The 13,686-nt window shown below is 40.7% G+C and overlaps 1 protein-coding gene and 1 long non-coding RNA gene across 6 annotated transcripts in view; both read left to right on the plus strand.

Annotated features, from left to right (window-relative positions):
• Window positions 1–2,565: 2,565 nt before the first annotated feature.
• Window positions 2,566–13,686, plus strand: part of tgfb2 (transforming growth factor, beta 2) — a 94,131-nt gene continuing 83,010 nt past the window's right edge. For 2 of the 5 annotated variants that reach the window (XM_035608273.2, XM_035608275.2), the window contains exon 1: window positions 2,567–3,827. In XM_035608273.2, the coding sequence (XP_035464166.1) occupies window positions 3,482–3,827 (346 nt within the window). In that variant the 5' untranslated portion in view covers window positions 2,567–3,481. Of the gene's footprint in view, window positions 3,828–13,686 lie in introns of all 5 variants that reach the window. The other 3 variants (XM_035608272.2, XM_035608274.2, XM_035608271.2) reach the window with 3 other exon arrangements.
• LOC124850747 lies at window positions 3,834–7,231 on the plus strand. The gene is made up of 2 exons (XR_007031575.1): window positions 3,834–5,374; window positions 6,958–7,231. It is a non-coding gene; the product is annotated as an uncharacterized LOC124850747 (long non-coding RNA).

Raw genomic sequence — 13,686 nt, forward strand, 5'->3', positions numbered from 1 at the left:
TTTATGGGGAAATTTAATAGAATAGAATAGAACAAAAAATATCCAGTAAAGGTATTGATCGCATGCTCTGACTTTATTTGGAAAAATCTTGCACATTATATATATAAAAAAGTGTTTGAGGGGAATTACCTTTCTGGATTTTACTACTCTAAATAATACCTTTAAAATTGATTGGGCTAAATATATATTTTTTAAAAGCCTGTCTCAATCTGACATTTTAATTCCCCATTATGTTTTCTCTGGTTTGGTGGCATGAGCTTTACTTTGTAATTATGTAATTATTAATTTGTAATGTAGACAAACTCCCTGTAAAATAATCCATCTAAATACAAATTCCCTTTTTTTGAGACATATGTCCAGAATCAGATTCTACTGTGAGCTTGCTGTTTAATTGAGAGGGGCTGATGCTAACTTACAGAGAGTTCTTACCTACTTACGATTTTCCAGTACCCACCTAAATAATTTGCTACAGTATTTAATGCCATTCCATCATTCCATCAGGTACTTTAATGGTCTTTAGAAATAAAGGTAGACCTCCACCCAATTCTGTCTCCCTCCCTGCTAACTCGCCAGTGGGATAAATGTGTCTCTCACTACATGCCCTTTTTCAGAAAGATGTTGTAATGTCATATTGGAAAAGTTTTTAAAATAATATCAACTGGAAGAGTGTCAATAATATATATAAACATAATTGTGAATAATGTGAGGGAAGTGTCCTTTAGATTTATTCACAAATATTATCATGCCAATCATTACATGGTGATATTCAAAAGAAACATAAACACAAACTGTTCTTTGAGTGATAACCATCCGGAAACAGGATGGCACCTTTTTTGGCATTGGCCACACAGAAAAACTCTGCCAAGACTTAAGCAAATTTTTTGATTGACCATATTTTCAGAAACTTTGCTTTATTGTGGGAGAATGTGCTATTTTTTTCAGAAACCTAATAAATGTTTCTATTATATAAATCTGATAAAAGGTTGATAAAACCTTGAACATATATGTTTCTCTAAATATTTTTGTGTAATGTCACAAACCCCAGGCTACTCTTTTCTTTGTTGTTCTTTGTACACTGTCATTGTATACTTTGTAGTTCTTTTACAAACAAGAAATTTTGTAAAAATTCTGAAAAAAATAATAGTTCTCATTATTAGTACTGAGTACAAGTCTTTATTTATAAAAGCCTTTTGATATGTTCACAGAAGGAAAGTTGAAATCAGCAAAACTGGAGGAGAAAACCTCCTGCAACATTTCCAAAAGCGAATCAGTTGACCATAACATATAATAAATAAGACCCATTATGAAGGGGGCAATCAGTTCTGATCCTGGCGGCAGCTCAATGTCCACCCTTTATGTAGAAGGTAATATCATGAATTGTTAATTACCTGGTTTAAAATAATTGTATGTAGTTCATATGCCTGTCTTATGTACAGTTCAAGGGAATGCAAAGAAATCAACCACCTAACGGATCTTTGCACACACCTCAACTGCTCCTGCAACAACACTGCTAAAATAGTTGTTGTTTTCGAAATGATGTTTAAAAATGAACCTATATTGTTTGTTTTTCGGTCACATATTAATATTTGTGGATAACAGTGCTCTAAGATAAACACAGTGGACAAATGTGTTACTGGACTTATCATTTCAGTCTGCTCCTGTTTGTGTAAATGTAATTCAGCCTTGTAACACATAAAGCTGACATCACCTGACAGGGTTTTAAGGTGAACCCTTATTCACTGTCTGATCTGGGGGGGGGGTTCTTGAGCAGGATCACTATATAAAACTGTTCTTGCATGTAGCTATGACAAATTCATGTTCATTACTACAAAACAAGTCTGGTGCAAGATAATGTGCATCAAGGGGCACTTTTTAACAAGACTGAAAATCTCAGGGTGGCACACCAAAACCAAAAGCCACAACTGAATTTCAGAAAATCTATTATGCTGTTGTAGTTTAATTTGGAGTTTTGGTTTTGAGGTTATTATAATTAAAAACTCCTTTTTTTGGGTCCTGCTCCTTCAAATCCGTGACACTTAGACCTAACTATACTCTTTAATTATAATAAAATATATACTTTATTGATTTAAATGGATAGTACCTAATGTAAAATATATTTGACCTAATGTAAAATATCAGATAAAAGCTGAATTTACTATAATTCTTGCTCCTTTATATAACATATACAATAATTAAGTGCACCCACAGCTGCTGGGCTGGCTGCAATTGTTGTGTTTATTATTTTACTAAGACCTAACAATACTCTTTAACTATTATTAAAAAAAATACTTAATTGATTTAAATGAATAGTATCCAATGTAAAATATCAGATAGGAGCATTTTACTAGCATATTGTGCATATGCTACAGCAACTCAACAGGGGGGGCAGGGGCTGTACCCCCCCCCCCCCCCCCCACATGCCTACATGGAGAGAAACAGTCTTCACGTACAGAAAAGGGGAGACATATTTATATATAATGAGAAACTATGAAAAAGTTTCAGAAGGCTCTTGGTGACCGGCTCTAAGACCCTGCGTCACGACCCACCAGAAGACAATGGGCCATTAGAAGTTTCAGCACTGTACCAATGGGAACACCGGGCACTCCTATTTACAATAAACCCTCTGGTAACGTGGAATTGCAGGGGTCTCCTCCTGCTCCGACAGTTTACCAGAACCTCTATTTGAAGTGGGGACGACGGGGGACGACGACACATGCTAACTTTAGCTTCTTATTACTGCTGTCCGCTTGGCACGATAGAAAGACGATCCGTTTCCCAGCTAAATGGGGCGAGGGAAGGAGCGCAAACCACTTGGCACTCCGATCATAAACTCCAAAGTGTTTGTTAACCGAGCTTTATTTTAAATGAAGGCTTTTTGTTAGTGTGAAATCACTGCTTTGTGGATTTCTGATTTCATCGGAACGCGACAGCTAAACAGTAAGTGTCGTTCCCTGCTGATCACCAGGACCCTTTTAAGTTCGTGATGTGTGTCGAAAAAGAACCAGTTTACCGTTGAAGTTTAACAGGGAAACTCGAGGTTCAATGTGGTGGGAGCTCTGACGCGGTGGAGGTGTGCTCGCGGCTGTGAGTCCCGCTGACGATAACCCTCAGTTGTTTTTAGCTCTCCTGTTTTCATCCATATATTTTAGATCAGCACGTCCAGCTCCCCCAACCTCCAGCGGCAACTCAAGGCTACGCACACCGGCTGTGCGTTCACCATTGGTGAGGAATAGATCCCCGGAATAACGGATCTTTTCCTTTAGAGGTAGTTGAATGGATTTTCAGGGACACTTTACTGAAACTGGGGAATTGGAACCAAACTGTTTTCAAATACCTGCTTGGGGCCACTCGTCTGAAGTGCGTAAACGCTCTATTCTTCGATTTTTGCCTGTCCGATCTGTCCGACGCTTTTTAAATCGCCGCAGTAAATACCTTCACGAGTCTGTTTTTAGTTTGATATTTGAAGACACTGGTGGAAAAGATGAACCTATGTATCGTTAGTATTCTCTTCACTTTAGATGTGGCCACCGTAGCGCTCAGTTTTTCCACATGCAGTACGCTGGACATGGATCAGTTCAAGAAGAAGCGTATGGAGGCAATTCGAGGGCAGATTCTGAGCAAGCTGAAGCTCAGGATCCCCCCGGAGGACTACCTCGAGCCCGAGGACGTGTCCCGAGACATTGTTGCCATATACAACAGCACCCGGGACCTGCTGCAGGAGAAAGCGAACGAACGGGCGGCGACTTGCGAGCGGCAGCGCAGCGAGGAGGAGTATTACGCCAAGGAGGTGCACAAAATCGACATGCAGCCCTTCTACCCGTCAGAGAGTAAGTGTGTATGTGGATTTGTTTGCCTGCGCAAAATGCGCTTATGTGGCCCCTACTGATTATTATTTGAGTGTAAAGTTCCAAATAGAGTTTGTGCATGGTCACGTGTGTGTGTGATTGTTATGACCACCTCCGCCTTTTACAAGAGGAGACAATCCAAAAAAATTCAGTGGAATAGAATTTATTCCAGATGTCATAGGGAGGGTCACCTCTCCCTTCTTTTTCTACAGTCTTGTATTGATGTGTAGATCCAACTTGAGTTTAGCTTTCAGGTTATTATCACTAAGAAGCATTTATTATGACCCATTTGTCCTGTTAAATGTGTCTAACGTGGGTTCCCCTCAATTTATGAGTAGATTTTTTGTTAACTCATCTGCTTGTTTGTGGTGTGTTTTCTCAGAATGCATGGTCATCACTGGGTGACAAACAACTCTGTTTAGTACTCCTTTATTTTTTTCTACATCAGTTTCAGCCTTAAAAGACACTTCACTGTGGTTTAGGAGTTTGCCTGTATGCACAGAGGCACCCAACAGACTGAACTACGATACCACCTGAAAATTATACAAAAACAAATATTAGCCCGTGAATAGGAATTGTGATGATCAACTATAACCACTTCTTACACTGATTAGTTTGAAATAATAGTGATTCTTAAAATTCGCACAGAAAGCCCTGTTTGAGTAATAATCCCTCAGCAAAATGTGTATCTTCTCGTCTTTGTTTTCAATTCCTGTGCTAAATGTACTAGGTTAGGAGGTGCTGCTCTTTAGCTGAACCCGACCTTTGACCTCCCATGCTGAGAAGATTGAACAGATAAAAGAACCATTAGAATAAAGGCATTGCAGTAGAAACAAAGCAATCATAGTAAATTAAACTTAAGAGCCATTAACTCAATACGGTTTCCCCCTTCACGTAAAAAATGTGAGCACACAAACCAAAGCAAAAATAAATGCCACAAGGTTTAGTTTGCATTAAATGTTATACTTGTCTATGAATAGATCGGGCCTGATGCCAAGTGCAGTCAGGAAAGTATTCACAGGGTATAAATAATATTGAGGCAACATGCAGAGAGGAAGGAGGCCAGAAGTGAGAAGTGATTCCCATTCATGTGAACTGGTGACACTGGCCATGTCCTCACATATGGAGGCTGACAGGAGAGGGATCAGGAAGGGACCTGGCTGGCTCCATTTGTTTAGTCCCTTTCACTTGACATGTAAGGGTATACAGACAGACGCACGCACGCACGCACGCACACGCACACACACACACACACACACAGAGTATCAGCCCTATTTGGTTTGGTGTCAGGAAGTCCAAGGAAGCAGGAAGCAATGTGTGGCAATATGGGCCTGCAAGCCTTACAAAAATGTTGGGCAGCAGGGTGAGGGGTGTATACAGAAGGGTGGATAGTGGAGACACTACCCCTGGGGTCATCTATTTAAACCAAGTTAGCTGTGAGGCATTGTGTGTATACCCTGCCTGCCATTTGCTCCGTGAAAAATTCCAGCATGAGAGATGCTCTGTTGCTGAGCTTCGGATGGGCAGAGGTAAGACTCTTCCTCACAACAGCCACCCCCCTCTACCCAGATCCTATTATGTCTATTGGCATTCATCTGCAGGTGCCAACTGGAGTCATGGATTCTCTTTTGTCATCTCTTGACATCTCTTGACGGAAATCACAAAGTTAAATGGCAATATGTCATATCTATTAAAACCTGACCGATTTATCGGTTGGCAGATTTAATCGGCTGATATTGGCCTATCAGAGAAATATCTGTATCGGCGTATATGTTCAAAGATATGCGTCAATTTTTTTTTATGCAGAATCATCAGGGAATTTATAAATGGTGTCATCACATAGTAAAGCAGTTTCTACAGTTAGTTTCTGCTGTAGCTAGTTTGTGAAATACATTGTGAAAAACAATGACCCCATCATTTCCCTTTTCATTACAACTCTATTTCGTTAACCCTGCTCCATGTCACTCATGCTTGTTAGTTCGCTAACGTGAAAGGTAAACATTTGAGCATCTTTCTGCAGCTCAGCAGACGACAGTGAGGTGGTGGATTGAGTCTGTTGAGTGTGGATTTCACGCTACGTTGTCACCTATTTGGTGAGATGCAGAGCTGGAAAGCTAACCACATAGCTACTCTCATACCTTGTCAGCTGAGTGGAAGCTGATGTGTGAGCATCTTGGCACATTCTACCTTTAATGGTACATTATAACATTAATAGAAGTGTAACTAACGGTAACGTTACTTTCACGTCCCCGTCCCCCCCACAAACAAAGTAAACTTGAATCTGTATTATTTTAAGGACACAACATGATGAAGTTGTGATGTAGTGCTATCTAGGGTTGTCAGCATACTAAGGTGCCAAAGTCCGTCCAAACATTCTGAAATTGCGACGGTACTTGTTTTTCTGCAGTAGCGCAAGTAACGTAGGAACTAGGGGTGGAACCGTTTGTGTATTCGTGCAGAACTGTCACTGTACGGACGTTACAGTTCGGTGCAGACAGTCATACGGAGAATACACGGTATCAAAATGTCTAAAACTGAGGTATGTAGATTGATTACTGTAGTGCGAAACCAATATTACACATGCTCAAGTTATTTCAGGACACCTTAAACTGTGAGCCCGGATAGCTCCAGCTGATTGGCTGAGTCGGTCACACATGACACAGCGAGGCTCCGAACTGTAGTAAAGAGACCTCTGGTATGTAGCTGCTTTGTTCAAAAACACCAAAGTGCGAAAAAATAGCTGACTAGACGCAAACTTTTATTTTGAAAAGTAGAAGATCTGGAACAGCCCCAGGCGAGAGAGCATGAGACGGCTGCAGCCATACAGTCTTGCAGCGGTGTGTGAAAACTTTGGATTCCCAGTGAGCTACAATAGTAACGGTGAGCGAGTGTTGGATCGGACAAGGACGGTGTGTTGGGGGAGGGTTTGGCTTAAGTAATGATTGTTTAAATATAGCCGAAGTGGAACAAACTCTCCTAATGCACAAGTTTTTTAGGGGTCCAAGCCCGAGGGGGCTGGGCCTTGCAAACGCGGTTCTCAGTACCAGTGGTGCTGAGAACCCTGTTGTTTTTTTAAGGACTCTTCTTCTTCTTTTCCTTCTTATTTTTCCAGAGATAAAATCCCGCCACAGCCTAAACGTTCATGGTGGAGCGGTGCCATTTTCGCCAGAGCTTGGACCCCGTCATACCCCTGCTTGCAGTTCTAGTTATTATATTGATTTTGTACATTTATAACATACAAGATGTTTTTTCAGTTTTGTAGCCGATTGTGACTTATTTGTTTACATTATATATGATATATTTAAAAATATGACCACAGGCCATTGTGAAAGGGGCTTTAGTGGAACAAACTGTAATTCGTACAATAAATTAAAAGTATCTGTCTACATTTTTTTGTTGTTTTTTTTGCTGCTTTTTTCTCGTACCGAATCGATGTCCAAACCGTGGTGTGAACCGAACCATGGATTATGTGTACCGTTACCTAGATTGAACTGAGGCAGTAATTTTTCCGGAACTGATGGGGGAAGCATATACGCCTAAAAGTGTTTTAGTCTGTCCTCAAATGGTAAAGAAGAAGAAGAACGCCATCCAGCACAAAGGAAAAGTATGAGTGGAAGATGGCAAAAAGTTCTGCTCCGTCCCCAAGAGTCATATGTGTTCGAGGCGGATGAATATGACGTTATAATTAATGCGCTCAAGCCAATATGCAAACAATGCCATCTTGCATTTCAAACCACGGGAGTTAACAGCTGACAGACAGGCATCCCGATCAGTTCAAATTATTCAAGGTGAGTGAGTTTCAATTCATATTAACATCATATAAAAATTGTTAAACTTCTAATCCGTATCCTGAAATCGGCGCAACACATTAACATGCTGTTTGAGGCAGCGGACACTGTTGCTGGGAAACCTCCTCACTTTCTGCTCCATACAATGTTAGCAATAGCCGTTTGCTAACAACGCTGACGCAACATAACATTACAGGCTACCTCGTAGTGAGCAAATATCAGTCATTAAGTCTGTGTCCCGTCAACAACATGTAACTGATGGTCAGAGTATAAAAGGTGTGTGTCTGTGTACGTCTGTGCCTGCGCTTCCATGCTTACTGTACCTGTTTTCTTAGTCATGGTCAGACAGTATGTTTGATAACTGAAATCTCTCTCTTTCTCTCTTGCCAGTATGAGCCAGAGGAAGATGCACCAGGAGCAAAGTCAGCATAGCCGACCATATCAGTGGCTCTTCAGAGGCACAGGAAATATGATTTCTAAATCACATTCAAAATTCTAAAGCTCAATATTGAATACTTGCCACTGTTTTTTTTGCCATATTAAGAGTTGCTTAAATTGTATTTATGATATCAAGCAGCCATGACTTTTTTTGTAATGTTAAATTGATACTTTTTATTTATTGTTTGAAGGCTACATTCCACTATTGTTGTTGTTTTTTGTAATCTTCAAATCTTTTTTTAATAAAGGAGTTATTGCTTTAGTATTACTGTTCTTGTTCTTTTTTTTACACCGTGGTATTGAATTTGGTATCGATTAACGTGTACTGTTGGTGTTATCGGTACCGACTACTAGATTTTTGGTATTGTGACATCCCTAGTGCTATCAGGTGTAATAAAGGGAAGCACACACAGTGCGCGCATCACACCCCTTGATTGGCTTGAAAGCTACAGTTTGAGCAGCATATGTCCAGTGAGAAACTTTAGGCACAAAGTTCAGACTGAAGAATTTGCTGTTCATCAGCAAATGAATTAGCCACAACATTACACATGATGGAGGGGCTGACAAATTCATTTTTACTTTCATTATCACTCCTCATTTCACACAATTCAGTATCATGTCCTTTTTTCCAAAACACATTGACAGAATCAGTTGACAATGGATACACCGATAGTTTTCGTTCTACGTTCTACGTTAAGCTTTGTCTCTTCAACTACTCGTCGCCAGATTGTTTTGTTTCAACCATGGTTAAACACTTGGACAGTTTATTGAATTAATTTGTTTAGATCTTGTTCTGTGATATTGCTGAAGCTGATTTTGCCTCCTCTGATCGTTTTGTTCAGTTGCTGGGGCAGGCAGTGCCAGGTATAAGCAGGCAGTCCTGGAACTCAGTCACTAAACCATTGCAGAACTCACGCTGCCTTGCTCCTGCTCCTCTGCCTGCCTGCTCAACGTCACCACCCTCGATCCTCACATTCTCTTGCTTGAAGGACTTAAATTTGTTAAAACTTTCATTGAGTCTGGTCGTATTTTGGGTCCAAATTCTAGCTCAGCCCTTTTAATGCGCTTTTAATTGCAAAAACAGACAAACTGCGCTGCCTGAACTGCCAGTCACGAGTTCACAACATGATGAACACTGTCTGCTATCATGACGTGATAAGTAACCGATGCATTCACGTAAGTATGCACCATCCAATACTGTCGGCATGGTCTGCCTTTGAGTAACAGCTGCAAAATGAGTCGAAAAAAGATTAAATTATTCTTAACAGTTCGCAAAAGTTTCCTGAATTATTTATTATGTGTAATTAATATGTCATTAATATTTTTGTTATTAAGGGCTGCACAGTGGTATAGTGGTTAGTGCTGTCGCCTCACAAGAAGGTTCGCAAGAAGGTTCTGGGTTCAAATCCTGGTTTTAAACAACCAGGGCCTGTCTGTGTGGAGTTTGTATGTCCTTCGTGGAGTTTGCATGTGTTGCACGTGTATGCGTGGGTTTTCGCTGGGTACTGAGGCTTCCTCCCACAGTCCAAAGACATGCAGATTTGACCCTAAGACTCTAAATTGACCGGAGTTTGAATGGTTGTCTGTCTCTGTAGTGATACGCTGGCGACCTGTCCAGGGTGTACCCCGCCTCTAGCTTTTCTGATTGGTGGGCATGACTGTCACACTGGCCAAGTATAACCCTGGGTCAGATGCGCTGCATTATGTATTCTAAATTGCAGCCTTTTGTGATTTGCAAATCACACTGTTTTAAATCGCGATTTCGATTTGAAAACGATTAATTGTTCAGCCCTAGTTGTCATGTACTGTAAACACCCTGGGGGTGGGGGGCACCAATCAAAAAGCTCACCTAGGGGGCCAACATTGCCAGGGTCGGCCCAGGTTTATTACCATGATAGATTACCCCAGTCAATACTGTCCAGCTCTCCCAGACGGAGGCACGCCGACTCGCAGGCGCAGCATGCAACGTGTGTTTGTTATGCATGGAGTAAGGCGGTGACAGCGCACCAGATATTTTTCAGTCGTCAAAGACAAATAATTCAGATATACAGGCATATTTTGGCATTTACGAAAGTGCTGAGGGACAGTTGACAGAAGGTGACTATCCTGTCTGCAGAAAAAAATCACTATTGAACATCTCTTTTGGAAGTCGCGAGTCTGAGCTGCGCTTGGGAGACAATCTTTTTATTTTACTTTCATGCTCTCCCCAATTCTCATCTGTCCTAAACCGACCACTCCCCTTGAAGTGAGCAGAGAAAATAAGTCTGTCATGAGAGCTATATGTTGTCATGGTTCAGGGCAAAACACACTTTCAGTTTCAGTTTTCCCCTCTTGCACGTTGAAAGAGAGAGAGTGCACCAGATGTTGAGCTACAGAGTGAATGCAGAGAGGGATCGGCATCAGTGAGGATAATAATTGAATCAGAAATAAAACTGTTTAGACTTCCGGTGACGCCATGTTAGAGACAGCAGCCTTAGAGTTGAGCTCTGTCTGACATCTAACAACCTAACAAAATCACTGAAAACACAAATTCAACATGCATCCTCGTTGAGAGGTAAAAGCTCAAGTTAACAAATACTTCAAGGATAAGAACGAAAGGCAACAACCTCAAACTCTTGTTAGTAATGCGGTTAGTGCTAGCATACCAAAATCTAAAATATTAGCCAAGTCAGACCAAAATTGCAGTCATCAATGCAAGAACTGAAAAGCAAAATGACAAAACCTGAGAAAGAACCACCGAGGCAGAAGGCGGTAACAGCGCTGCGGAGGACACAGAGAGGAGACATAGCACAGAGTGCTGTCTCTGTGCTATGATATACTCTTAATCCTGACTGAAAGTCTTCAAGCAAACTATTCCTGTTTAAATAATCATGCAAATGGTTAGCAACACATTTTACAAGGATTTAGAGATGAGAGGGAGGTTTGATATGGGTCTAAGATATCTGGGTGCAGTGGATGATCAGTTTTACAGTTTATTTGTACAACTGTTTATAAGGTTGTTCTGACACAGTTTGGCTGTTTTAACTGTTCAGAGTGACGGTCTGTGGGAAGAAGCTGTTCACGTGTTTGGCAGTTTTGGCATAAATTGATCTGTAGCGCCTACCAGAGGGGACAACAGGTTGTATCCAGGGTTAATGGTTCTGCAGTGATGTCCTGAATGGAGGGCAGATTGGCACCGACGATTCTCTTTGCAGTCCTGACAGTCCGTTGTAGTCTCCTCCTGCTCTGATTGGTGGCTGAAGCAAACCCTATATTTACTGCCTCTTACTGTGAAGTTTAATCTTCATGGTAAACTAATTTATCATAAAGATTCATTTCACATCAATAAGATATTCTTGCGTCATTCTCTGACATTTTCAATGCTTCCACACTGCCAACATGTTGCTGGCAGCTTTTTGGTCGCGTCATTAAAAACATTGTTCTTTTTTTACTTATTTGGCCAAATAATGAAACTGCCTTTTCTTTGCTATTTTCGACCGAGAAATTTCAGTGACTGAACACTCAGTGCATCCCTATTCATTTTATCACATTATTATAAAGATTAAAACATTTGGAATGTATTTATACTGAAGGAAATTATTGAATAATGCAGAAGTTTAAGCTTTACGTTAATTATAAGTTACCTGTTAAAAATATTGGAATCCAATAAACATAAACCATAACAGAAGATATTTTGAAACACAGTTGTACTCAGGACACCTTATCTCACTTTAGCTGCTGTGGATGGTACAGAAATAGTTGTCCTATCTGCAGAAGTACTGTTTTTTTTTGTACTTTACAGAACAGATCCAGCCACTGTCCATCTGACAGTTGCATGTTGCCAGCTGCTATAAATCTCCTGTCAGAACACTAATAAGCTTGACAGCATTGACAGAGCGGCTGTTTGTTAGTGAGAGTGAACATGGCAAGGCAATGATTTACTACCTATTTACAAAGTGAATGTGGAGCACATGTGGCTCTCTTCTTTTATTTAGTGAGCTGAATTCAAGGAGAGTAATTTGGTAACCATCAGGTTACAATTTAGCCCATTACACACTTTGAACAAGCATTTGTATCACATTAAAAACATTACACAAGAGTTTTCCAAAAGATCAAGATATCAGTGTAAACATTTTTCTGAAGCAAGGGAAATAAATATTAGATCGTCTTGCTCAATGAAGAGACTGACAACTGATAATCTTAGAGCAGTGCAAAGATTGTTTGTTCAGGTATTAAAACTGAGGAGACATTCCTGTTGTGTGTAAATTGCCAAGAGTGCAACACGGACAGTGTTGTTTGCCCCAAGTTTCAAACCAGCTTCTAATAAGGCCTTTGAGGAGTCTACAGGATGCACAAACACTGAAAGTAGTTGCCCAGGTAATATGGAGGGTAAATTTCATGTGTGTATACTGCAATGGCAAACTGTGAGTGTCCTGCCTCAACCCTGACCTGTCTCAGAACAAAACCTATTACCAAGAATTAAGCAGGGGTGATGTGGGATCAGGGATTGCTGTGGCTCTGACAACTTAGTTGACTGTGGATTATAACTAAAATGTAACTGGGGTGGGAACTGCTCAAGATACTATATTTAATGTGAATCAGTCACATCTTGATAAGGACATTGTTGGTCCCAACATTGAGCCTACACATTGGACAATAACAAGTGACCGAAAATTCACCCTGGTATATTTGGCCAAGAAGGCCCTCCACAATCATTTAGACACCATCCACCAGTACACCATCCTTGTGGTCCCCTTAAATATGTGCACCTACCGTTCTATTCCCCCACAACACAACAAAGCTGAGTAGTAAGTGCCATGGACAAGTGTAGCGTTGTACTCACTCACTCTTGAATGACTCCCTGGTGATCAGAGGTGGCGTGTACAGAGGCCCTACTCGACCAAACATCATATGTTGTTTATTTAAAATATGGCGACAGAAATGGGTGGCGACAGACAGAGTAGTGTTACCGGGTTCCAGTAACGAAAAATTTCATTTTGGTTCTGCTTATCGGTTCCAAAACGATTGCATCAACGTAACGGTGCCTGGGTTTTGATACAAGCTGGCGCTTAACATGCATTCTAACGTCCAAGACACAGAGTGAAACATGGGCCGAGTTAAACAGTCAAAAGTCAAAAACAGAAAGCGGCGACTAGTGCAGTAAATGTGTGGTGTATATTAGCTGCAAGTCGGGTCACACCTTGAAACTGGACAAACATTTCAGGCAGCACAACATTTATTTCGAGCAATGTAGCCTGCACTGTCCTGCAAGCTTGCAGGAGTGCCACTGTGACAGTCTGCTGATCAGCACAACCATCTGGCAAGCTCCTCCAGTGAAGCTGTTTAACATGCTGTTAGATGTTGTGCACTGATGCACTTTAGGTATCACATTTTGTCCCTACTGCTGCTTTGATGGACTTATTTCCCTTGAATTTGATTTTTAGATAGATGATCCCAAACTGGAAAATTCCGCTGTTACAACAGCAGGTATTTGTCACACAACACACCTTACAAGATATAAATCGAATATGAGAAATACAAATGTAAAAGTATAAGAACTGGAAAACTATACAAGTATGAGGAATACAAATATAAAGAATGTACATAATATCAGTGCAAGTCAGTGCATTTCAGTT

Source organism: Scophthalmus maximus, chromosome 10 (assembly GCF_022379125.1).
Source record: "Scophthalmus maximus strain ysfricsl-2021 chromosome 10, ASM2237912v1, whole genome shotgun sequence".
Lineage (NCBI taxonomy): Eukaryota > Metazoa > Chordata > Actinopteri > Pleuronectiformes > Scophthalmidae > Scophthalmus > Scophthalmus maximus.